General features: G+C 42.4%; 1 protein-coding gene across 1 annotated transcript in view; it reads left to right on the top strand.

Annotated features, from left to right (window-relative positions):
• l3mbtl3 (L3MBTL histone methyl-lysine binding protein 3) overlaps positions 1 to 2,453 on the top strand; it is a 170,153-nt gene extending 167,700 nt beyond the window's left edge. Inside the window, exon 22 of the mRNA XM_043683587.2 lies at positions 1,583 to 2,453. Coding sequence (XP_043539522.1) covers positions 1,583 to 1,726 — 144 coding nt within the window. The 3' untranslated portion in view covers positions 1,727 to 2,453. The remainder of the gene's footprint in view (positions 1 to 1,582) is intronic.
• Positions 2,454 to 27,361: the final 24,908 nt, after the last annotated feature.

Below are 27,361 nucleotides of genomic sequence, written 5' to 3'. Positions count from 1 at the left end.
TATCCACCACCTTCTTTAACCAAGGATTCACTACCATTGTTGTTGGTAGTGGGTGCTCAGCTGGGCCTAACCCATCTTCTGTACTTCGGCTCTCATCCCCTCGCTTCCATCATACAACCGATAGGATCCCCCTGGTCCTCACCTACCATCCCTCCAGCATCCATATCTAGAGGATCATTAGCCACTATTTTCGCCACCTCCAGCAGTTTGCCACCACCAGACACATTCCCCTCCCCTCTCTTGTCAGCCTTCTGCAGGCACCATTCCCTCCAGGACGTCTTGGTTCACTTCTCCGTCAATCACAACACATCCCCATGGCATCTTTCCATGCAATTGCAGATGGTGTAACACCTGCATATTTACTTCTTCCTCACTATCCAAGGCCCAAGACATACCTTCCAGGTGAAACAATGCTTTTCCTGTACTTCACTCAATCTAGTCTACTGCATTTGCTGCTCACAGTGTGATCTGCTCTACATTGGGGTGATGAAGTGCAGACTGGGTGACAGCCTTGCAGAACACCTATGTTCTGTCTGCAGAACTGACCCTGAACTTCCAGTTACCTGCCACTTCAACACACTGCCCTGTTCTCTGGCTCGCATCTGTCTCAGGTTTGCTGCAGTGCTCCAGTGAAGCTCAGCACAAGCTGGAAGAACAGCACCTCATTTTCCACTTGGGAACCCTGCCGCTTTCACGACTCAATATCGAGTTCAATAATTTTAGGACCTGAGCACCTTCTCCCATGTCCTTTCGCCAGCCCTTACATATCAGACCTTAGCATCGCATAGGTTACTACTACAAACAGCCCATGATCAGCCACCAATTGTCCCGATTTAGCAACAGTTGATTCTCCCAGACTGGCCTTTAGCCATTTTTTTGTCTGCCCAACTGTTTCTCATTCCCTGGGTTCCATCACCACACATCATTTATTGCCCCCGCAACCCCATCCCAGCCTCCGGATATCATGTTTCTTCAGATGCTTAATACAGTCTATTAGGCTGCTATTGGTTACATATTGATATACCAAACGTTTCCTAGTTACAATCCGTTCTGAAGAAGGATTACCAGAAATCCTTCCAAAAATGTTAACTCTGCTTTCTGTCCACAGATACTGCCAGACCTGCTGAGTTTTTCAAACTTCTGATTAATGCTGTAGGGACACAAGTTCAAAACCCACTAGCACAGCAGCTGGTGAAATTTTAAATCCAGTTAATAAATAAAGATTTCAAAACTAATCTTAGTTAGTCATTGGTAATAAAGCTATTGTTGATTATCATAATTTCCTTTTAAGGAAGAAATCTGCTCTTGAAAATGACATAACGAGCTTTTCAGTTTGAGGACAGTTAGGGATAGACATGTTGGCATTGCCAGTGCTGCCTGCATTCTGTGAAAGGAAGTTACGTTGAAATTGACTCAGTTGGATGAAGAAACTGCATTATCTAAATATATGGTTCATGGATATTTGTTTTTCAGATGTTCTGAATGTTTAGAGCTTTGTCATTTTGAATTATATTGTTCAAAGCATGACTGCTGTTACATAGTACATTGATTCTAAATTAATACTTACAATTTTTTCTTTTAGCAAATTGATGGAGAAGCACTTCTACTACTGACGCAGACAGACATTGTGAAGATAATGAGCATTAAACTGGGCCCAGCTCTGAAAATCTACAATTCTATCCTCATGTTTAAAACTACAGAGGAAAATGGGCAGAATGAGCTTTGAAAAGACTCAGAGTAAAAAATGCAGCTGTCGCTGGCCTGTTTCTCAATTCAATCTAATCTTTAATTCAAAGCACAAGAATTCTGTACTGAAAATGAAATTCTATATGAATACTACTGGAATATTTACTGTTGACTTGGCAAACTCGCGCAGAGTGCATTCACTTTCAGCAATGCGGTACTAAACTATGAGCTCATCTCCTCATTGCCTCAGGACTTAATTATGCAAATATCTGTCCAGTTATAGCTGGTATGGACTTTTTGTGATTGATCCTTGAATTGTATATTTCAAAATGGCTGAAGGTTTCTTCCAAGAACTGGACACAATCTAACAGACACTAAAGTGGATTAATTGTGTTTGTTGTTTAACTTCTCCCTTTGCTTGCGGTGGAATGATCTTTGTTGTTTGTGTATAGAATTGTTGGAGAGATTTCAATACCTGGTTAGGTAGCATTTCATTATTCCCAAGTAATGGAATGTTCATATGGATATATATATTTTCAGAAGTTAACATTGCTGAAATTAATTTAACTGTTAGATTGTATACATCTTAGAAATTTAATATCCAAACTATTCAGGCAGTTCTTAAATAGTTAATTAAGACAAACACAATTGCTCATTCCCAGATTTAATTAGAATGTTCTCTGGTTTATTAAATAGTATTATTGCTTGATACAATAATCATTTGCTGAATGGGTTTATATGAATTAAAAAAAAATGAATGAACTGCAGGTACAGTGTACCCTTTTTGTTTTAAGATTACATTAGTATATTTTCCTGTGGATTTGGACAGTACTTTCCTGTGCCTTTTGGGTACCTGACATCAGGACCAAACCTGCATACTAGCACTGTAACAAGAAACTGAGCTGGCCATCACTTAACTTGTGTCTGTGTTAGGAATAGCTGGTTATTTGTTGCAGGCTTGATGAAGGACTTATGCCCAAAACATTGATTCTCCTGCTCTTCAGATACTGCCTGACCTGTTGTGCCTTTCCAGCGCCACATTTTTCGACTCTGATCTCCAGCATCTGCAGTCCTTACTTTCTCCTATTTGTTGCAGGTCAAATCAGAGAGTCCACTGCTTGGGAAACTTTGCAGCCTCGCTCAGTGTGGTTCTTAAGCAGGTGGAGGATTGAAAGGGTGTCTTAACACCTCAATGTGGGGAAATTTAAAATAGGATTTTCCAGAATGTCCAAATAGGCATGTGGTCCGTTGGTGGGGAAACCACTGAGCCTCACTGAGGCTGCAGGAGCTGTGTTGGAACCATTGGTTCCAGTGTTATCCCACTGGACTATCGCAAGGAGGAAGCCTCCATTAAACTGATGGTTGCCACGTGGTGATGGGCTTCACACTGCTGCAAAACAGCCAGCAGGCGGCTAATATCACCAGAATCAAGAGTACATCATCATGGCATCGTTCAACAAGTGTCTGCTGCCGGGGAACTATCTTTTACTCTACCTGCCCCCACCCCACCCCCAAAGATCTTGCAATCAAATGTCAAAAAGCTTGCCACTCAGGATCTGGGAAAATTCTGTCCTTTCATTCACAATGTCACTTACTGTGAGCTTGTGTTTGGAGAATTGGATGGGGAGGTCAACTTGACCCAGTTATGATGCTAAAGGTCTTCTGTCAATGGTCGAAACATTAGACACTAAATAGGTCATGCCAACTTATTAATTCTCTGACTCAAAATGTTCTCATAACAAATGAGTGAAACCATTTTGCCCATTAAAGTTCTTATGTAATTTCTTTTTACACTGCACTAGCTCTGTTTACTCTTGTAGATAATGCAGGTCAAACTAATAAAATTTGAGAGCGTTTAGTGGGTTACAAATCCAAATTAAGTGAATAGAAAAGAGAAGTAATATTCAAAGAGGAATTTAACAATTTTTGTGGAATAAACAATTAAATCATCATCCCACCACATGGCCATGAGAGAAAAATGCATTAATAGATGTATTGATGTATGTCAAATGGGAGGATGCTATTCTACATACAATCTGGGGTGCTATGTAAAATGTTCACTACCGTGGGAAAGTGGTAGAGAAAAATGCAACATATAGGGATGAATTTTGAATTCTACCCAAGTTACAGTTTATCCAGAAAATCAGAGACTTTGCACGTATTTTCCACCCAGTTCTTTCCGCGTGTCATTCTAGCACACAAAATGCAGATATGATTAGACGTTCCTTGGCACAGTTTTACCAAGGTCAGAGGGAGAGTCCTCTGGAAGTTCATCCCACACGTCGACCATTCTGTGTTGGGAAAAAAAAGTTGTTTCTATTTCTTGAACTCAAATGATTAAAAAGAAAAGTTTATAAGTTGCCACTTCCTGCAACTGGTACAATCCTTGGTTATGGAACAGAGAAATGAAAAAGGTTACATTATAGCTATACACAGTATAACCATAGGTCAGCAAAATAAGAAGCAAAGTTAAAAAGACAAACATCACAGTCTCCAGCCAAAGGCTCTCCACAGCAGGAGGTCTCCAGTGTGCTCTGACCGCTGGCTGACACCATGCTCTGCACTAGGCCCCTGGGCATCCCAGCTCTGGCGGCTGATCGCTGGCGTCCCCACCTTGGGCCACTGGTCACTGGTGTCCCTGCTCTTACGGTCATCTCCTCCTGTCTTATCATTTTCCTCAATGCTGAAGGCTGTTTAACAGGCAACAGGCAATCATGGGATTGACTTGACAACTAGCTTTGAAGTAAACTTTATCATCCATAAACGTTGAACAAACACCTGACGTTAAATTATATGAAACAAATGTTTGAGTAGCACCAATTGTTTCTCTTCACTTTACTTCTTCACAGTGCAATCTCTGTACCTTAGCAGTGCCAGAGGTAAGCTGCTCTTTCCACTGCCCTCACAGCTTTGATGCTCTTGGTTGATGTCCTTTTGGTTTTGACACCCATGAAACCCTCACTATCTACTTACCCATCAACATCTTTAATGGGTTCACAGTCAATAGTTGAGACAGGAGGCATTAGGTAGCACTTTAGGGTGAGGGTGGAGGGATGCAGAGGATCAGGAGTGGAGCTAGTATAAGTGAAGTCCCCACCTTCTATGACACCGTTACACAGTGGCCCAGTAATTGGGCGGCACGGTGGCACAGTGGTTAGCACTGCTGCCTCACAGCGCCAGAGACCCGGGTTCAATTCCCACCTCAGGCGACTGACTGTGTGGAGTTTGCACATTCTCCCCGTGTCTGCGTGGGTTTCCTCCGGGTACTCCGGTTTCCTCCCACAGTCCAAAGATGTGCAGGTCAGGTGAATTGGCCATGCTAAATTGCCCGTAGTGTTAGGTAAGGGTTAAATGTAGGGGTATGGGTGGGTTGCGCTTCGGCGGGGCGGTGTAGACTTGTTGGGCCGAAGGGCCTGTTTCCACACTGTAAGTAATCTAATCTAATCTAATTAGCATTGCTGCCTCGCAACATCAGGAATCCAGGTTTGATTTCATATTCGGGTGACTGTGGAGTTTGCATATTCTCCTCGTGTCTGTGTGGGTTTCCTCCAGATGCTTCAGTTCTCTCCCGCAGTCCAAAGATATGCAGGTTAGGTGGATTAGCCATGCTAAATTGTCCATAGTATCCAGGAATGTGCAAGATGAGTGAATTAGCAATGGGAATTGTAGAAGTACAAGGATATGATAGGGTGTGGATCTGGGTGGGATACTCTTCGGAGGGTCAGTGTAGACTCGGTGGACTGAGTGGCTTGCTTCCACACTGCAGGGATTGTATATAATTGCCCCTCTCGTGACCAACCTTTGTTTCCATTGTATCCAAGAGCTGGAGAAGACTTTACTGCACAAAGATGCGTTATGAGAGTGTGGTGATGCTTGTGCTAATGTCGATGGTCAGGACCTGTTTGTGCGTGCTGCCATTGGTGTGTGCCCTAAGATGAAGACTGGTGTGTCCATGACTGAGGGCTGGAGGAGCAAGTGGAGTCAGCAGGTTACTACTCTGACTTGTGTATTGCGAATTGCAATTTTCTAGCTTCTATTGAGTGTTTATGAGAAAAGGGAACATTAATGCAATGAGATGAGATATTGATTAGATGTTACTACATAATAATGTGTGCAATAAACCTTGCACCACTCAGTAGTGAGAATCTGATCTTGCTGTTCAACACTTGTTTGGAAAATGGATCTTTTTTGCTTTTGATTTCAAGAAGCTTTTCACTGGCCCACTCATGTGATCCTCCTACATTTTCCACCACGTCGTTTTGGCCTTGGGAAGATATTCCCCTTGGCATCTACTGTCTGGCCTGGTCTTTGTGCTGACTTGTCACATGCCTTTAGCTTTTTTATGTGACGGTGGAAAAATACAACAGGTCAGGCAGCATCCAAGGAGCAGGAGAATCGACATTTCGGGCATAAGCCATTCTTCAGCCCTGAAGGAGGGCTTATGCCCGAAATGTCGATTCTCCTGCTCCTCGGATGCTGCCTGGCGTGCTGTGTTTTTCCAGCATCTCATTTTCCAACTCTAATCCAGCATCTGCAGTCCTCACTTTCTTTTAACTTTTTTATGGAGAAAGTGAGGTCTGCAGATGCTGGAGATCAAAGTTGAAACTTTATTGCTGGAACAGCACAGCAGGTCAGGCAGCATCCAGGGAACAGGAGATTCGACGTTTCGGGCACAGGCCCTTCTTCAGGAAGGACCTTTTAAACTGAATGGGTTCTATTGTCTCTGGAACAATGTTCTTCTCCTTTTAGGATTTCTACCTCCAACAATTTCTGAATGGTAGAATGGTAAGGTGTTCGACAAGGTTCCCCATGGGAGACTGGTTAGCGAGGTTAGATCTCGTGGAATACAGGGAGAACTAGCCATTTGGATACAGAACTGGCTCAAAGGTAGAAAACAGAGGGTGGTGGTGAATTTCTACAAAATCCAATATTCTGCCTGGCGTGCTGTGTTTTTCCAGCATCTCATTTTCCAACTCTAGTCTCCAGCAATGGTAACGAATCTGACAATGTCTCATCAGTAATTGGAAAAGCAATGATGTCTCCCATGAATACTGATGTTCAAGGTTGCATAAAGATTTGTAGGTTGGGTGCCGGTTGTGGGACGTTCGCCGAGCTGGGAAGTTGACTTGTAGACGTTTCGTTCCCTGCCTCGGTGATTTCTTCAGTGCTTTGGAGCCTCCTGTGAAACGCTCCTGTACTGTCTCTTCTGGAATTTATTTGGTTCCGTTCCTGCTGCTTCCGGTTGCCGGTTCGGTTATTTGTTCTAGTGGTCGGTGTATTGGGAGTAGGTCAATGTGCCTGTTGATGGAGTCTGTGGACAAGTGCCATGCTTATAGACATTCTCTGGCTGTCCTCTGTTTGGTTTGTCCTATGATCGTTGTGTTGTCCCAGTTAAATTTGTGATCCTTGTCATCTGTGTGCAGTAACTAGGGACAGCTGATCATGGCGTTTAATAGCTAGTTAGTCATAGAGCTGTACAACATAGAAACAGACCCTTCGTTCCAACTCGTCCATGCCAACCAGATATCCCAACCCAATCTAGTCCCACCTGCCAGCACCCGGCCCATATCCCTCCAAACCCTTCCTATTCATATACCCATCCAAATGCCTCTTAAATGTTGCAATTGTACCAGCCTCCACCACTTCCTCTGGCAGCTCATTCCATACGCATACCACCCTCTGTATGAAAATGTTGCCCCTTAGGTCTCTTTTATATCTTTCCCCTCTCACCCTAAACCTATGCCCTCTAGTTCTGGACTCCCTGACCTCAAGGAAAAGACTTTGTCTATTTATCCTATCCATGGCCCTCATGATTTTGTAAACCTTTATAAGGTCACCCCTCAGCCTCCGACACTCCAGGGAAAACAGCCCCAGCCTGTTCAGCCTCTCCCTATAGCTCAAATCCTCCAACCCAGGCAACATCCTTGTAAATCTTTTCTGAACCCTTTCAAGTCTCAAACATCTCTCCGATAGGAAGGAGACCAGAATTGCACGCAATATTCCAAGAGTGGCCTAACCAATGTCCTGTACAGCCGCAACATGACCTCCCAACTCCTGTACTCAATACTCTGACCAATAAAAGAAAGCATACCAAACGCCTTCTTCACTATCCTATCTACCTGTGCCTCCACTTTCAAGGAACTATGAACCTGCACTCCAAGGTCTCTTTGTTCAGCAACACTCCCTAGGACCTTACCATTAAGTGTATAAGTCCTGCTAAGATTTGCTTTCCCAAAATGCAGTACCTCGCATTTATCTGAATTAAACTCCATCTGCCACTTCTTAGCCCATTGGCCCATCTGATCAAGATCTTGTTGTAATCTGAGGTAACCTTCTTTGCTGTCCACTACACTTCCAATTTTGGTGTTATCTGCAAACTTACTAACAGCAGCTCTTATGCTCGCATCCAAATCATTTATGTAAATAACAAAAAATAGAGGACCTAGCACTGATCCTTGTGCTACTCCACTGGTCACAGGCCTCCAGTCTGAAAGACAACCCTCCACCACCACCCTCTGTTTTCTACCTTTGAGCCAGTTCTGTATCCAAATGGCTAGTTCTCCCTGTATTCCATGAGATCTAACCTTGCTAACCAGTCTCCCATGGGTACCCTTGTCGAATACCTTACTGAAATCCACATAGATCGCATTTACTGTTCTGCCCTCATCAATCCTCTTTGTTACTTCTTCAAAAAACTCAATCAAGTTTGTGAGACATGATTTCCCATGCACAAAGCCATGTTGACTATCCCTAATCAGTCCTTGCCTTTCCAAATACATGTACATCCTGTCCCTCAGGATTCGCCCAACAACTTGCCCACCACCGACATCAGGCTCACTGGTCTATAGTTCCCTGACTTGTCCTTACCACCCTATTTAAACAGTGGCACCATGTTTGCCAACCTCCAGTCTTCCAGCATCTCACCTGTGACTATCGGTGATACAAATATCTCAGCAAGAGGCCCAGCAATCACTTCTCTAGCTTCCCACAGAGTTCTCGGGTACACCTGATCAGGTCCTGGGGATTTATCCACCTTTACCCGTTTCAAGACATCCAGCACTTCCTTTTAAGATGTCACCATCTATTTCCCTACAGTCTTTTTCTTCCATATCCTTTTCCACAGTAAATACTGATACAAAATATTCATTTAGTAACTCTCCCATTTTCTGCGGCTCCACACAAAGGCTGCCTTGCTGATCTTTGAGGGGCCCTATCCTCTCCCTAGTTACCCTTTTGTCCTTAATATATTTGTAAAAACCCTTTGGATTCTCCTTAATTCTATTTGCCAATGCTATCTCATGTCCCCTTTTTGCCCTCCTGGTTTCCCTCTTAAGTATACTCCTACTGCCTTTGTACTCTCCTAAGGACTCACTCGATCTATCCTGTCTATATCTTACATATGCTTCCTTCTTGTTCTTAACCAAACCCTCAATTTCTTTAGTCATCCAGCATTCCCTATACCTACCAGCCTTTCCTTTCACCCTGACAGGAATATACTTTCTCTGGATTCTCGTTATCTCATTTTTGAAGGTTTCCCATTTTCCAGCCGTCACTTTACCCGCGAACATCTGCCCCCAATCAGCTTTCAAAAGTTCTTGCCTAATAACGTCGAAATTGGCCTTTCTCCAATTTAGAACTTCAACTTTTAGATCTGGTCTATCCTTTTCCATTACTATTTTAAATCTAATAGAATTATGGTCGCTGGCCCCAATGTGCTCCCCCACTGACCTCTCAGTCACCTGCCCTGCCTTATTTCCCAAGAGTAGGGCAAGTTTTGCACTTTCTCTAGTAGGTACAACCACATACTGAATCAGAAAATTGTCTTGTACACGCTTAACAAATTCTTCTCGATCTAAACCCGTAATATTATGGCAGTCCTAGTCTGTGTTTGCAAAGTTAAAATCCCCTACCATAGCCACCCAATTATTCTTACAGATAGCTGAGACCTCCTTGCAAGTTTGTTTTTCCATTTCCCTCTGACTATTAGGGGGTCTAAAATACTATCCCAATAAGGTGATCATCCCTTTCCTATTTCTCAGTTCCACCCAAATAACTTGCCTGGATGTATTTCCAGGAATATCCTCCCTCAGCACAGCTATAATGCTATCCCTTATCAAAAATGCCACTCCCCCTCCTCTCTTGCCTCCCTTTCTATCCTTCCTGTAGCATTTGTATCCTGGAACATTAAGCTGCCAGTCCTGCCCATCCTTGAGCCATGTTTCTGTCATTGTTATGATATCCCAGTTCCATGTTCCTAACCATGCCCTGAGTTAATCTGCCTTCCCTGTTAGGCCCCTTGCATTGAAATAAAAGCAGTTTAATTTATTAGTCCTACCTTGTCCCTGCCTGCCCTGACTGTTTGACTCACTTCTGTTCTCAACTGTACCAGTCTCAGATTGATCTCTTTCCTCACTATCTCCCTGGGTGCCACCCCCCACCTTACCAGTTTAAATCCGTCCGAGCAGCTCTAGCAAATTTCCTGCCAGTATATTAGTCTCCTTCCAGTTTGGGTGCAATCCGTTCTTCTCGTACAGGTCATTTCTACCCAAAAGAGATTCCAATGATCCAAAAATGTGAATCCTTCTCCCATACACCAGCTCCTCAGCCATGCATTCATCTGCTCTATCCTCCTATTCCTACCCTCTCTAGCTCGTAGTACTGGGAGTAATCCAGATATTTCTACTCTCGAGTGCCTAACTCTCTGTAATCTCCCTTCAGAGTCTCAACCTTTTCCCTTCCAATGTTGTTGGTTCCAATGTGGACAATGACCTCTTGCTGGCCCCATGAGAACATTCTGCACCCTCTCTGAGACATCCTTGATCCTGGCACCAGGGAAACAACACACCATTCTGCTTTTTTGCTGCTGGCCACAGAAACGTCTGTCTGTACCTCGGACTACAGAATCCGCTAACACAATTGATCTCTTGGAAGCTGATGTACCGTTTGTTCCATTGGAGCCAGTCTCAGTACCAGAAACTTGGCTGTTCGTGCTACGTTCCCCTGAGAATCCATCATTCCCCACATTTTCCAAAACAGCATACCTGTTTGAAATGGGTATATCTACAAAAGACTCCTGCACTCACCCTTCCTGGAGTTAACCCATCTATGTGACAGTATCTGAAACTTGCCCGCCTTTCTATAACTGCCATCCATCACATACTGCTCTGTTGCAAATTCCTCATTGCTTCTAACTATCTCTCCAACCGATCCATTCAATCTGATAAGATTCTCATCCAACAGCATTGATGGCAGATATAATCCGCAGTAACCCTTAATCTCTTTTTAAACTCCCACAGCTGACAAGAAGTACATATCACAGTACTAAAGGTCATTTTTGCTCCTTCACAATCTACAGACCCAGAAAATAACCTTGTCTTATTCCTCTACAAAACACTGCCCCAGGTTAAATGAATCGTTATGGCTTATATTTTAAGTTTTATCAAGGGGCATATCTCCAAAAACATATAATCAAGAAAGAGCCCACTCTAATCACTACTGCAGCCTTTCTGTTGGACACACTTAAAACAATGATTAACTTATCTGCTTCTGTGCTGTGAACTTCGCCCAAACCAGTTCCTCTAAGATTAGTTATGAAATTCACTGTTTGTTCATTTTCCCAGACTAGAAGAAAGTGAGGACTGCAGATGCTGGAGATCAGAGCTGAAAAATGTGTTGCTGGAAAAGCGCAGTAGGTCAGGCAGCATCCAAGGAGCAGGAGAATCGACGTTTCGGGCATAAGCCCTTCTTCAGGAAGGGCTTCATTCCTGAAGGGCTTATGCCCGAAACGTCGATTCTCCTGCTCCTTGGATGCTGCCTGACATGCTGCGCTTTTCCAGCAACACATTTTCAGCTCTGATCTCCAGCATCTGCAGTCCTCACTTTCTCCTCGTGAATGTCCAGGATCCTGGTTTCAGTGGGTCTGCAGGGTGATGTGCATTCTTGTCAGATATCTGGCTGCCACTCGGTCTAGGTAGACTTTGTGGGGCTTCAGTCCCTGAGAGGACTGGAGATGTCCTCTGGGCTGCAGGAGCGGTGATGCTATTTTGAGGTAGGAAGTCTGTTGTCAGATCACCGAAGGAGTGTATTCTTTCAGTCTGGAAGCTGTTTAGGGTAATGCCTTGTTTACTGGTTTAGTTCCTGAGCTGATTGTGGTTAAGTTGAGGTATTGTGGGTAGGCTCTGTTTAGTGAAGAACAGGCATGGTTTCTGGGAACAAGTCGTGGGCAGGCCCAAGTGGTTTATTGTTTTCTCCCACAGAAAACAATTCTGCATCGTAAGAACCAATTTCTCCAAGGTGCCCAATTCTGTACTTTGTTTTGCCTATTTCTGAAATTAAATCTTCCTGACAATTTTATTTTTACTTCTATTTCTTCCTAAAATGATTATTCTGCTTATTTTAACACTTAAATGCTGCTGTATCTCGATGGGTTAAATACTTTTAATCCTGCTGTATAGCAACAAGGTTTTCTTTTCCTTACCGTAAAGAGTTTTAACTTTGCAGGATAGCAATGCTGCTTCTCAGTGCTGCGAATGGGAATATTTTCCTGCTCTTTCTCAGCCAAAATGGATATTTCCAACCTTCTTGGCTAAACTTGATGATTTCCTATCTTTCAAAGCCTAAAAAAAAACTCCTGTCCTTTTCCCAACTTTACTGAATAAATCCTGCTGCTTGAAAGATGAATCATGTTTACTCAATAGCTTTCCCAAGGTGATTCATACAATCGGCATTGCATCTAATAATGAGGCAAACTCAGGACTGCAGATGCTGGAAACCAGAGTTTAGATCAGAGTGGTGCTGGAAAGGCACAGCAGGTCAGGCAGCATCTGAGGAGCAGGAAAATCGACATTTCGGGCAAAAGCCCTTCATCAAACGTTGATTTTCCTGCTCCTCGGATGCTGCCTGACCTGCTGTGCTTTTCCAGCAACCCTCTAATCTAAAACACTGCATCTAATAATGTCAGTTGCCCTATAGTTTTAATTAAGGCTCCCATTCGCTTTAATGGCACTGTCCAATAAATCCAGTTTTCTGCAGCCTTGATGAACTCTTCCCATCTTAACCACATTTATGGATCTCCTGCTCATATTGTCGCCTCAATAGTCTCCTTGTGTTCTTCTTTTAGACACTGTGCTGAAGCTCCGAAATTGTCCTTTTACTATAATAAAACTGGCCTCAATACATTGCTGGTCCCAGGACCTTGGTTTCCCTTCTGTAGCCATGCATCATGCTGTCTGCCTGCTTTAGTGGCAATGTTCATTCTAAGGTTTAAGCACTTCTGCTTCACCTCAGACCATTTCAACCTGTAACGACATTGTTTATTTTTGTATAAGGGATCACAAAGCATCTCACCATTCACACTTTGTTGCTGTTCCTCTCACCATTTACACTCTGTGAGGAATCTCTGATTAAGACTACTGCAGAACACTGATAAACTAATGCAATCTGTGACTAATAGGTGTGATATAATGCGAGTTGAAACTTGAAGAAGGGCCTGTGCCCGAAACGTCGAATCTCCTGTTCCCTGGATGCTGCCTGACCTGCTGTGCTGTTCCAGCAATAAAGTTTCAACTTTGATCTCCAGCATCTGCAGACCTCACTTTCTCCTCGTGATATAATGCGAGGCTGACGTATCTTCTGACTCACACTTGCTCCTGCACTTTTTGCTTGGGTCTGAAGTGCTTTTTTCCCCCCTTGACTGTAGAATCGTACAAGTTTGGCTGCTCAGCCAGTTTGCTCAAGTCACTCCTAAAGCTATAACTGGAATTTTCTTTTGCATTCACTCGAATTTATTCTGCACAGTTAAATCAAATTCCAGTCTGTGCCACTGCTGAGGAGAAAGTGAGGACTGCAGATGCTGGAGACCAGAGTTGAAAAATGTGGTGCTGGAAAACCACAGCAGGCCAGGCAGCATCCGAGGAGCAGGAGAATCGACGTTTCGGGCATAAGCCGTTCTTCAGAAATGAGGCTGGTGTGCCAAGCAGGCTGAGATAAAAGGTAGGAGGGGGGCTTCGGATTTGTTGCAGGTACTGGTTGTCCTGGTTGGGTCCACGTTGTGTTGGTCTGAATGTAGTCCGGAGTCCATGCGGGGTCAGTTGGTTCCGTAGGCAGGTGCTGAGGAAGGAGATGTGGCTGTGGTAGCGAGTCTGTTTGAGGACGTGGCTGAAGAGCTTCAGGGCAGAGGAGATGACCTGGGGGGTGCAGTGAGAGAGGGACTCACTGAGATCCTTGTAGAGGGAGGAGGAGAGCTTCTTCAAGGAAGGCATCCTTGCAAGAGGATTCGCAGTAGGTTAAGATCAACTAGGAGAAAGTGAGTTCTGCAGATGCTGGAGACCAGAGTTGAAAAATGTGGTGCTGGAAAAACACAGCAGGCCAGGCAGCATCCGAGGTGCAGGAGAATCGACGTTTCTGGCATAAGCCCTTCTTCAGGAATGAGGCTGGTGTGCCAAGCAGGGTGAGATAAAAGGTAGGGGGGAGCTGGGCTGAGATAAAAGGTAGCTGCTGACTTTGTTGTATGATTTAGATGATCACTGCTGGCATGTCATATGAGGGTGTGATGCCAACCTTTGCCAACATGTGATTGAACAGATTATTACCACCACCCCCTCTTCTGAATAGGGCATGAGACCATTTTACCTTTAAAATAGAGCAAATCTACACGGTAATCGAATAAGAAAATGTTCTTCTCTCTAATGTTAGATTCCGTCGCAGGTACAGTTCATGCCAGTAAACTTGCTACTGAGACAATTAAGACCATAAGAAATAAGAACAGGAGTGGAGCAGTCACCCTCTGGAGCCTGCTGTGCCATTCAGTAGGATCTTGGCTGATCTGACATTCCTCATATCCACTTTCCTACATTTTCCCCTCACCCTTCATTCCTCTAAAGGTCAAAAATCTATCTCAGCCTTTATAATACATAGGAGTCTGCTCCCACAGTTCCCTGTGGCAAGGAGTTCCAACGACTCTTAACCCTCTGCGAGAAGAAATATCTCCTCATTTCAGTCCTAAACTGGAGCCTTTATTCTGAGACTATGCCCTCTAATCCTAGGCTCTCCCATGTAGGGAAACATCCTCCCAGTATTTACCCTGTCAAGCACCTTACGACCCTCTATGTTTCAATGAGATCACCTCTCATTCATACTCTGTATTCCCACACTCTGGGGAAAAAAGGCCAATTAAAATCAATTGCTCTTCCTGATTACTTACTTTTTGGGTTTCATACACACATATCTCCAAGTTACCTTGTATTGCAGCTTTCTCCAGTTTTACTCCATTTACATAATATTCTGTTCTTTTGTTCTCCCTTCCAAAGTGAATAATTTCACATTTTCCCACATGATACTTCATTTGTCAATTTTTTGTCTATTTAGCTTTTAACAGTTGTGGGGAAAATCACCAGCCTCTGAGTCAGAGTCGGGGTTCAACGACAAGAGTTTATTGTACAAGGAAATACTGGAGCTCCAGGGAGAGAAAGATACCAACAACACAGTGGCCAGTTGCGAGTCTTCTCTCAGTCCACAGCAAGATACTTTTATACGCTTTGTAATATAGTAGGGCAGTGATGAGGTTATTGTAAACATTGCAGAATTGTTGATGGTTTCAGTGTAGTTATTGTCAGTTCCAGCACAGCCTTTGTTAATTTCAGTGTAAACATTGTCAGTTTCAGTGTCTGCGTGGAAGTCCATTGCTGTAGTAATGGGTGCTAATCGCTCTTCCTGAGAAGGACAATTACTGCAGCCCTGGCTATTAGCATTTCGTATTGAGTCCGTATCAAACTGTTAGCATTTCTATAAAAGGTGTTGGCTGGATCCAGACACTTCGACAGGCAGTATACTCTACTCATGTGTATTCTCTTCCCCACCTGCTTTAAACTAATCAAATAGGTTGTGAGTGCATTGTGCTGGCATTCTGGTGGATCCAGGCAGTATCTGTGTTTCATCTGCTATCTCTCTCCATATTGTGGTCCGGTGGCCATCTTGTGTGACAAGTGGTCAACTTATGGCTCAGCGGCCATCTTCTGTGTTTGTGTGCCTCGTGTCACCCTACCCCGTGTTATCTCCCACTTCAATACTTCTTGCAATCTACCTTTCCATCTATTAATGTGTCACCTATAAATGTGGTGACAGTACGTTGACTTCCTTCATAGAAGTCATTTATATATTGTAAATGATTGTGGTTCTAGCACTGATCCCTGTGGAACCCCACCAGCTTTGGGTCACCAACCTGAAAAAGTACCCCTTATACTCACTTGCTGTTTCCTGCCCATTGGCCAATTCTTTATCCTTGCCAATATACTACCTCCAAAACAGTGGGCTGTTACCTTGTTTCTTAACTTTTTGTGAGATACCTTGTTGAATGTGTTCTTGAACTCCAACAACCACATATCTACTACTTGCCCTCTCTCCCATCTGGTTGTGACTTCTTTGAAAAACTCCAACAAATAAATCAGACACCATTTCCCTTTCATGAAGCCATGCTGAGTCTACTTGATTAGATTATAATTTTGTAAATGTTCTGTGATTACTTCCTTAATAATTGATTTCAATACTTTTCCAATGAGATTACCTACAGTGTGGAAACAGGCCTTCAGCCCAACCAGTCCAGACCTACCCTCCAAAGAGTAACCCACCACTACCCAATTGACCTAACACTATGGGGCAATTTAGCATGACCAATTCAACTGACCTGCATATCTTTGGACTGTGGGAGGAAACCCTCGCAGGCACAGGGAGAATGTGCAAACTCCATACAGACAGTCGCCCAAGGTTGGAATCGAACCTGGGACCATGATGCTATGAGGCAGCAGTGCCAACCACTGAGCCACCGTGCTGCCCAATAATTGATGTTAGGCTAGTCAGCCTATATTTAACCACTTTTTGCTCCCATCTCGTTTTGAACAGGGGTGATACATTAGCAGTTTTCCAATTCTATGGTATTTTCCAGAATCCAACCATTTTTGGATCTGCTGTCTCTGCAGCCAACTCTTTTACATTCCTAGGATGCAAGCCAATAGGGCCAGGGGACTCCATAACCCATTAGTTTGTCTATAACTACTTCTTCAATGATGGTGATGGAGATGTTACTTAATTCCTTCCCTGTATTCCTTGGTATTAATGGAACATTGGATGTGTCTTCCATTCTAAATACAAATGCAAAATAGCTGTTCAAGTCCTCTGTCATTTTCTTGTTCCTAAATATGTCTCCACAGATTCATTTTATAATGGGCCTATGCTCACTTTGACCTCTCCCCTGCTTTTTATATATTTAAAGAAACACTTATTGTCAGTTTTATATTCCTGACGAGTTTGTCCTCTTGATTTATTTTCTCTATTTTTAAAATCTTTTTATCATCCTTTGTTAAATTCTGAATGTATCCCAGTCTTTGTGACTATCACTGACTTTTGCTTCCTTATATGCTTTATCTTTCAGCTTAATGCTCTCCTTAACTACTTTGGTTAGCCATTGTTGTTTATTCTCCCTTTTAGAATCTTTCCTCCTTATTGGAATGTATTTTTGCTGAGAGTCACGGATTAACTGATTGAATGTCTTCCACTGCTTACTTATTGTCATTCCTGTTAATCTATTTACTTAGTTCGCTTTAGCTATCTCTATTCCTCACTTCATTGTAATTCTTGTTATTTAAGTTAAACACAGTTATTACCAACCCAAGTTTCTCACTCAAAAACTGGGTATTAAATTCTATCATGTTATGTTCACTACTTTCTATGGGATCTTTTACTCTGAGGTCATTTATTAAACCTGCCTCATTATCCATTACTAGATCCAAGAGAGCCTGCTCCCTGGTTGGCTCTATGACATATTGCTCTGGGAAACTAGATCTGATATACTTTAGCTTTTATTGTTATAGCTGCCCTTTCCAATCTGATTAACCCAATCAACATGAAGGTTAAAGTCACCAATAATTATTGCTGTTTTCTTTTTACGTGTTTATACTAATTCATATAATGGAAACATGTAAAAAGAACAGAGCAATCATTTATAGCTTTTACCAGAGTGGCTATAGATCGGTGGTCTGCACACTACTCCTACTAATGTCTTCTCTCTCTCGCTGTTTTTACGACCACCCAACTGGACTGTACGTCATCTAAGCCTAGACTGTCTCTCACAACTGTCTTAATTTAATCTCTTATTAATTGTGATACCCTCAACCTTTACCATCCCACCCATCTCTCCCAAACGTCAAATGTGCCAGTTTTGATATCTTTGTAATCGTATTTCTGTAATGCCTATGAGATCATATTCATTTACAGTTGGTTCTGCTATAATGCAATAGTTCCATTCTCGTGCAATCCTGCAACATAAGAAATTTGCGTAATAGCAACTCCATTTAAACAATGGGGCTTGAATCGCGTTATAGCCAATATACGCTTTAAAAGTGTGTCCCCAATTTGTCAATCGCATTACAGCGAATTCGCGTTAACTAAATTCCCATTATAGCAGAACGACATGTACCTCAATTTGCACCATCAGTTCATCTACCATATTTTGGATCTTTCATGCATTAAGATACAAAGTCTTTAAATTTATTCTATTATCAAATTTCCCTACATTTTTATGTTGCCTTGGTGAAATATAACATTCACACATTCTGTCACTTCTTTTTTTTCTAGTAACAATCAGCCCTGTCACTAATCTGCAATTTTCCCTTCTCTTTCATCTGAGATTTTAGAATTTTCCATGCGATTGAACATACCCTCTCCCACTATTTAGTTTAAAGCCCTATCCACAGCCGTAGTTACATGATTCTCCAAAACTGTGGTCCCAGCATGATTCAGGTGGAACCCAATCCATCAGAACGGCTCTCTCCTTCCCCAGTACTGGTGCCAATGTCCCGTGAATTCAAACTCATTTCTCCCACACCAAGCTTTGAGCCACACATTTTAATCTTGTTGCCTGTGTGCCTATTAACTCATGGGTCAGGTGATTATTACCTTTTGTGGTTTTGCTTTCTAATTTAGCCCCTAGCTCAGATTGCCTCAGCAGAACGTCTTTCCTCTTTCTACCTATATCATTGGTACTTACACGGATCATGACAACTGGAACTTTCCTCTCCCACTCCAAAGCCCAGATGAGATATACTGAACCAAGAAGACATCACAGCCTCTGAAATGCTTGATCTTTACCACAGAGAACAGTGTCCATTCTCCTGACTAAACTAACCCGATTACAACTACATTTCTTATTTCTCTTTTTGCTAAAAGGCCTGGCAAAAAAAAACCCTCTTCCCCTCTGCACTGAATTCCCACATTGCTCCAAAATCCCTGAATTAAATCCTCACTCAGGCTGTGCTTTGCTGTGGATGTAACTCCTCTTTCCTGACCATGCAAACTTTACTGATCTATTGGGAAGGCTTTGGGTAGCCTTCAAGATCTGAAGATTAGATTAGATTAGATCCCCCTACAGTGTGGAAAAAGGACCTTCAGCCCAACCAGTCCACACCGACCCTCCGATGAGTAACCCACCCAGACCCATTTCCCCTCTGACTAACTGACCTAACACTATGAGCAATTTAACATGGCCAATTCACCTGGCCTGCACATCTTGGACTGAGAGAGGAAACCGGAGTACCTGGAGGAAACCCACGCAGACACTGGGAGAATGTGCAAACTCCACGCAGACAGTCACCCGAGGCTGGAATCGAACCTGGGGCCCTGGTGAGGCAGCAGTGCTAACCACTGAGACACCGTGCTGCCATGGTGCCGCCAGATGTTCTCCCTTTTCTCACAAAGTCCTTATAACATCATTTTAAAATTCTTCATTCATTAGATGTGGACCACATTTATTGCCCATATCTAGTTCTCCTTGCAAAGCTGGTGATGAGATGCAGTCCATTTGGTGTAGGCACAAGGGAAGCATTGGTATAGCAGTAACGTGGCTGGACTAGTAATCTAGAAAAAAAAAGAGCGAGTATTCTGGGACATGGGTTTCAAATCCCTACTAGCAGATGGTGAAGTTTGAATTCAGTGTAAATCAGGAATTAAAAACCTAGTCTAATGATGTCCTTGAAAACACCAATTAACATGAAAACCTATTTGGTTCACTAAAGACCCATAGGAAAGGAAATCTACCATCATTACTTGGTCTGGGCTATACATTACTCCAGATCCACAGGAATGTAGTTGACTCTTCAATATCGTCTGGACAATTAGGGATAAGCAATAAATGCTGGTCCAGCCAGCAATGCTCACATCCAACGAACGAATAAAATACCCACAATGCTGAAAGTGCCAGTAGTTTGACTCAACAGGACTGAAGGAATAGGAATATGTTTTCAAGTTTGAATGGTGAGTAAGTTTGCACAATTGTGGTGCTCTCATGTCCTTTGAGAGGTAGCAATTGTGTGTTTTAAAGATGTTGTCTAATGATCTTTGATGAATTTGCACAGTGCATCGTATAGATGATACACTGCTGCCACTGAGGGTCATGGTGAAGGAAGTGAATGTTTCTGGATGTGGTACAGATCAAGTTGGCTGCAATGTACACCACCTCAACAGCCTCCCACTCATCAATCCTCTCTCTTACCTCTTAAACTATTCCAGAAAATCCATAATTTCTCCTGAACAAATTCATGCTGACTCTTCTAAGTCAATCCACATTTTTCTTGTGAGCGTTAGTTCTATCTCCAATTGTTTCTAGCAATAGTTCTGAAAGGGTCTTTTAGATTTGTCTTCCTGCCATTATGTTTGGACACTACGTTGGCAGCCACAGTTGAGCTGCTGGAAGTCTGTTGGCTGCTTTGTCTTTTTGCCACTGAAGAGTTTGGCACATCCCTCTCTTTTTGTGACAATGGGGCACCTGGATTGGGATCAAACTATCATGACACCCTGTCACTGATCCATTGAATTAATCCTTTGGTGGATCAAATGATGGAATGAAGGTCCGATCACATGTCTGGCAGATACAGTCCTGCTGGACCTGGGTATCCACAGCAGCTGTCACCTAGTCAATAGTGACAGTCATGTGCTTGTATGCCAGAACTATGGATCGACAAAATGTGGCTAGGCTCCTTTACACTTTGATCCAGTCTTCCCTGTGACCTCTGGCAGCACTGTCAGATACTCTCCTTCCCTTTGCACCTCTGTCCAAATCCAAAGGCTCCTTAACTGTAGTTGTCTTAGCAAGGGCCTGCTCTGCAGTAGATTAGATTAGATTAGATTACTTTACAGTGTGGAAACAGGCCCTTCGGCCCAACAAGTCCACACCGACCCGCCGAAGCGCAAACCACCCATACCCCTACATTTACCCCTTACCTAACACTACGGACAATTTAACATGGCCAATTCACCTAACCTGCACATCTTTGGACTGTGGGAGGAAACCGGAGCACCCGGAGGAAACCCACGCAGACAAGGGGAGAATGTGCAAACTCCACACAGTCAGTCGCCTGAGGCGGGAATTGAACCCGGGTCTCTGGCGCTGTGAGGCAACAGTGCTAACCACTGTGCCACCGTGCCTATCATGTATCGGAGACCTTAGCCCTTGCTTGTTCCTGCAGATACAGGCCTGTGCCAGTGCTGTGCTCACCAGATTGTGACCCTGAGATTACACACTAAACTGGAGGTAGGGTGAATGTCTTGACAGTGCTTCCTCTAAAGAGACTGAGGAAAAGCAGCCAGTATCATAGAATCATCTGATTGTTTTATGATTATACAATTCTGATCTGTGTTTCTGTGATACTGGCTGCTTTTCCTCAGAGTTTTGCTGTGTAGGGTTGGGAGAAAGGGGACTGTGGAATTCCTCAATTTGCATGGGTCTATAATTTGGAGACTGCAGAAAAACAAAACATGTTAGTGTCGTGACATGCAATCCTTAACAAAGAGTGCAGATATTGAGACATTCAAACGGGTAAAGGAACATTTTGCCTGCATTGATAGGGACCGGTACAGAAGTAAGTCTCCAGAGCTGGAGTTGCCCTTATGTATTTTGAGCAAGAAGAAAATGGTTTGAGAAATGTTATGATTGAGATGGTTCTGAATAGATGATGTCTGCAGATAGTAAAAAGGCTGGATTTGATGGATTTCAATAAAGTTTCATGTTACGTGTTTGTACAATATACATTGAGGTGTTGATATTCAAGCCACCTTTTATGTTTGAGACTTTATCCCATTAAAGATTTTGACTAGGATCTATGTGATGTTGCCTAGTTATGAGGAGAAGTCAGTGAGCTGATGCTGTGTGCTGCTGACTGCTTTCTGTTTAAATGTAAACTATGGCAGATGTGTGAAGCAGTATTACTGTGTGGCTATAGTACCAGCAGCTGGGAAAATGACCTGAGAAACATGAGGCATGTGATCCAAAGGTGTGTGTGTTGCTCCTGTATGGTTGCAAGCTTTCTATGATGCAGTCATGGGAGCTTGATGAATGTAATAGGCAGTTGCACTTACTCTGACAGACCATAAGAGATTATTCATCTTCTTGTGGCTCTGCATTCAGTCATGTCTCCATCTTGCTTGCATGCTGAAAAAGTAATACATCCTTCGAGAGGGTTCTGCACTATGGTCAGGTAGCCTGTATAGCTTGATTCTTGTAGCTGCAGTTATAATGCTTATCAATGAGATCGATGATGTTGCAAAGAACCCATGTGTGGTTCTATTTCCAATGAAGGATTAACTGTATTATCAGAAATAGTTCTCTTTTGTTGCCACATGTATCATGAAGGATTTTTGTGGCTGGCAATGATTGACCTGGTGGATAATTGGGCTTTAAAAATGGTGTCAGTGGCAGAAATCCTGGAAGGTCCCAGCAGTGGGGAATATCTTCATCACTACTGAGCTTACACTAGCATGAGTTTGGCAACAGAGAGGCATTGTAGATACAGAATGGAATGAGCAGCTGAGAATTGCTTGAGACAACTCACGAGAGCTCATTAAGAGAAACCTTTCATGAAACTCTCCTAAATTGATATTCAGCCAATTTCTATGGTAAAATTTAGGCCTTAATGCCACACTGCTTTGTGAGTCTATATAAACTTTAAGGTCAGAAATGTATAGGATCTATTGGTAGATTGTTCTTGATGTTTCCTGAAAAAAGTGTTTATGAATTGTAGTTTGTATTGGAGTTTTCAATATGAAATGCAGTTACATGCAAAATGGGCATGCATTCAAAGATCCACTTCTTATTGAATTAGACTGCAGATTAATAGTTTGCTTACAATGTACCAGTCTGCATCTACCAAATTGTGTAGGAATAAAAGGTTTTCAGGAAAGCAGTAAGAGCTGTCAATAACTGGCATGACATGTTTTTTCACTGCATTAAATTCACTTTCTGTCAGACTCAATCATTTATAATATCATAATTTTCTCTCAAGGTTTGAGCGTGGCCTGTTTTAACAATAACAATCTTGATTTTTCTAATTCTAATTTTTACATCTTGTAGCTTATTCATGTGAATGACTAATGTTTTAAGTGTCTGCTGGTAAATTCTGGAGCGGCCTTTTAAAGGTATCTCAGAAATGCTCCATCATTGAAAGTTTTCAAAGGTTGAATTAAAACTATAATTTTTGCACAGAATTAAAATAATTTGTTCACAATGCTGAACTGTAAATAATCATTTATTAAAGGAAATTGAAGGTCAAAAACACAGCATGTCAACAGAAATTGTTCCTTTGTACAGTGAATATTCTGAAACTCCATATACAATAAAAAATATTCTGATACCCTAGTTCTCTTATTTATGCTATTCAAAATAGAAAAAAAGTTACTCTCTATATATTTTAAAAGCATTTCCTCTCAGTTACAGGAAAGGTCAAGAATCTTAGTTCTTCTGACATGAATTAGACACGTTTTAGATCAAGGCTATAGTCAACAGAAAAATAAAACACCTGTTCAGGTATGAAAGCTAGTTATGAAAAGAGCAATAAAAGAAATCAGCACGTAGCCAATTGAATGAAAACCATTGGATACGACTTCACTTTGTTAAGAATTTTACTGTAATAATCAAACTAAAATCAACATAATTCAAATATTAAATAACATGTGAAGGACATTTCAACAAAATGGTAAGTTTCTCTTTAAACAATCAATGCAACTCACTTACAAGTATTTAGATGCCTCCTATAGAAATGTAATTTGTGGGTACTGAATCTTAGGATCTCTCATTTCCCATTCAATCACTTTAATCTATGAATCATAATGACCAGCAGTCATATTGGATCCAATGTTCCTGGACTCCTGAAGGATTCTGGGTCGTCCAAGATGGAGGACATGAAAACATTGTGGCTGTAGGAGCTGCTTTTTTTTTTGATATATTTTCAGTTTTGGATCAAGGATATCTTGGAAAGGGTACTGAATATTCTCAAAAAGGAGAGGGACCAACAGGAGGTCATTGTACGCATTGGAACTAACAACATGAGAAATGGATGAGATTCTGAGGAGAGAATATTAGAAATTAGGCAAGAATTTTAAAAAGCATATACTTGACGATAATATCTGGATTACTTCTGGTGCTACGAGCGAGTGTGGTTCAGAATAGAAGGATAGAGCAAATGAATTGGTGCTGGGGAGAAGGATTCACGTTTTTGGATCATTGGAATGTCTTCTGGGGTAGACATGATCTATATAAGAAGGATGGATTGCACCTGAATTGGACGGGGATTAATAGCTCGGGCTATTAGGAAGAATTTAAACTAGTAAGGGCAGTTGTGGGGAAGGAGGGGGGTATCCAAGGAGACAATGAAAAAAGAGATCAGTCAGAAGCTGGGGCATTTGGGAAAAGGAGCAAGTCAAACAGTCAGGACAGGCAAGAGCAAAGCAGAACAAGGTAGGACTGATAAATTAGGCCTCTTGCATTGAAGTAAATGCAGTTGAACAGGGAAGACAGATGAACTCAGAGCATGGTTAGGAACATGGGACTGGGATATCATAGCAATTACAGAAACATGATTCAGGGATGGACAGGACTGGAAGCTTAAAGTTCGAGGGTCTGTATGCTACAGGAAGAATAGAAAGGGGGTAAGAGGAGAGGGGGAGTGATTAGGGATACCATTATGGCTGTACTAGGGGAGGATATTCTTTGAATAGGTCCAGCGGTGTTATTTACAGGGAACTGCGAAATAAGAAAGGGATAATCACCTTATTGGGATTGTTCTGTAGAATCCACAATAGTCAGCGGGAAATTGAGAAATACATTTGTAAGGAGATCTCAGTTATCTGTCAGAATAATACGGTGGTTATGGTAGGGGATTTCAACTTTCCAAACATAGACTGGTTCTGCAATAGGGTTAAGTCTCTGGACTCTCATGATCTCATTTCTGAAGGCTTCCCATTTTCCAGCCGTCCCTTCACCTACAAACATCAGCCCCCAATCAGCTTTTGAAAGATCTTGCCTAATACCATCAAAATTAGCCTTCCTCCAATTTAGGAATTCAACATTTAGATCTGGTCTATCTTTTTCCATCACTATTTTTAAAACTAATAGAAGTATGGTCGCTGACCCCCAAAGTGTTCCCCTACTGACACCTCAGTCACCTGCCCTGCCTTATTTCCCAAGAGTAGGTCAAGTTTTGCGCCAGTCTAGTAGGTATATCCACATACTGAATCAGAAAATTTTCAATTACACACTTAACAAATTCCTCTCCATCTAAACCCTTAACACTATGGCAGTTCCAGTCTATGTTTGGAAAGTTAAAGACCCCTACCATAAATACCCTATTATTCTTACAGATAACTGAGATCTCCTTACAAATTTGTTTCTCAATTTCCCTCTGACTATTGGAGGGGGGTCTGTAATGCAATCCCAATAAGGTGATTATCCCTTTCTTATTTCTCAGTTCCATCCAAATAAATTCCCTGGATATATTTCCAGGAATATCCTCCCTTAGTACAGCAGTAATGCTACCTCTTACCAAAACCACCACTCCTCCTCCTCTCTTGTCCCCCTTTCTGTCTCCCCTATAGCAAAATGAGTACATCAGTGTTTACTGTGGAGAAATAAATGGTGGATAGAGAACATGGGGAAATAAATAGCGACACCTTGAAAAAGTTCCATGTTACAGCAGACGAAGTACAAGGCATTTTAAAATGCATAAGGATGGATAAATCCCTAGGAATTGGTGGGAAGTTAGGGAAGTGATTGCTGGGTCCTTGCTGAGATATTTGTATCATTGATAGTCACAGGTGAGGTGCTAGAAGTTTGGAGGTTGACTAACGAGGTGCGAATTTTTGAGAGAGGTGATAAGAAGAAGACAGAGAACTATAGACTGATGAATCTGACATCAGTGGGTAGCAAGTTGCTTGAAGGGATCCTGAGGGACAGGATTTATATATATTTGGAAAGGCAAGGACTGATTCGGGACAGTCAACATGGCTTTGTATGTGGGAAATTGTATCGCAGTAACTTGATTGAATTTTTTTGAAGTGGTAACGAAGAGGATTGATGTGGGCAGCACTGTGGACATGATCTTTATGGCCTTCAGTAAGGCTTTGGGCAAGGTGCTGCACGTAGACTAGTTAACAAGGTTAGATCATATGGAATACAGGGAGAACTGACCATTTGGACATAAAACTGCCTCAAAGGTAGAAGACAGAGGATGGTGGTGGAGGGTTGCTGGACAGCAGTGTATCACAAGGATTAGTACTGGGTCCACCACTTTTTGTCATTTATATAAGTGATCTGGATGTGAACATAGGAGTTATGGTTAATAAGTTTGTAGATGACGCTAAAATTGGTGGTGTACTGGACAGTGAAAAAGGTTGCCTCAGAGTATCTTGATCAGTTGGACCAATGGGCCAAGGTTTGGCAGATGGAGTATAATTCAGATAAATGTGAGTTGCTGCATTTTGGAAAGGCAAATTGGGTAGGACTAATATACCTTAACGGTAAGGCACCTGGGGAGTGTTGTTGAATGAAGAAGCCTTGGAGTGCAAGTTCATATATTCTTGCAAATGGGGACGCAGGAAGACAGGGTAGTGAAGAAAACATTTGGTATGCTATCTCTTATTGGTCAGAGCATAGAGTATAGGAGTTGGGAGGTCATTTTGCAGCTGTATAGGACATTGGTTAGGCCACTTTTTGAATATTGTGTTCAATTCTGGTGTCTGTTATAGGAAATCTTATCTTATCTTTGTAAATCTTATCTTAACCCTTTCAAGTTTCACAAGGATGTTGCCAGGGTTGGAGGGTTAGGACAACTGGGAGAGGCTGAATAGTCTGGAGCTATTTTCCCTGAAGCATCGGAGGCTGAGAAATGACCTTAGAGGTTTATAAAATCATGAGGACCATGGATAGGGAGAAAAGCCAAGGGCTTTTCCCAGGGGTGGGGGGAGTCCAAAACTAGAGGGTATAAGTTTAAGACAAGAGGGAAAAGATTTAAAAGGGACCTAAGGGACAACCTTTTCATGCAGAGGGTGGCGCGTGTATGGAATGAGCTGCCAGTAGAAGTGGTGGAGGCTGGTAGAGTTACAACATTTCAAAGACATCTGGATGGGTATATGACTGGGAAGGGTTTAGAGGGATATGAGCCAAATACTGGAAAATGGGACTGGATTAATTTAGGATATCTGTTTGGTATGGATGAGTTGGACAGAAGAATCTGTTTCTAAGCTGTGCAGCTCTATGTGTTTACGACTCTATAACTGGATTATCAGTGAAAAGGTGAATTACTATGCATCATGCCACTTGGGATACTATAGTCCTAATGGGACAGAATCTTGAGAGACTCCC

Source organism: Chiloscyllium plagiosum, unplaced genomic scaffold (assembly GCF_037043375.1).
Source record: "Chiloscyllium plagiosum isolate Xiang-an unplaced genomic scaffold, Cpla_swu_hap1 HiC_scaffold_3, whole genome shotgun sequence".
Taxonomy (NCBI): Eukaryota; Metazoa; Chordata; class Chondrichthyes; order Orectolobiformes; family Hemiscylliidae; genus Chiloscyllium; species Chiloscyllium plagiosum.
This window is presented reverse-complemented; position numbering and strand designations above follow the sequence as displayed.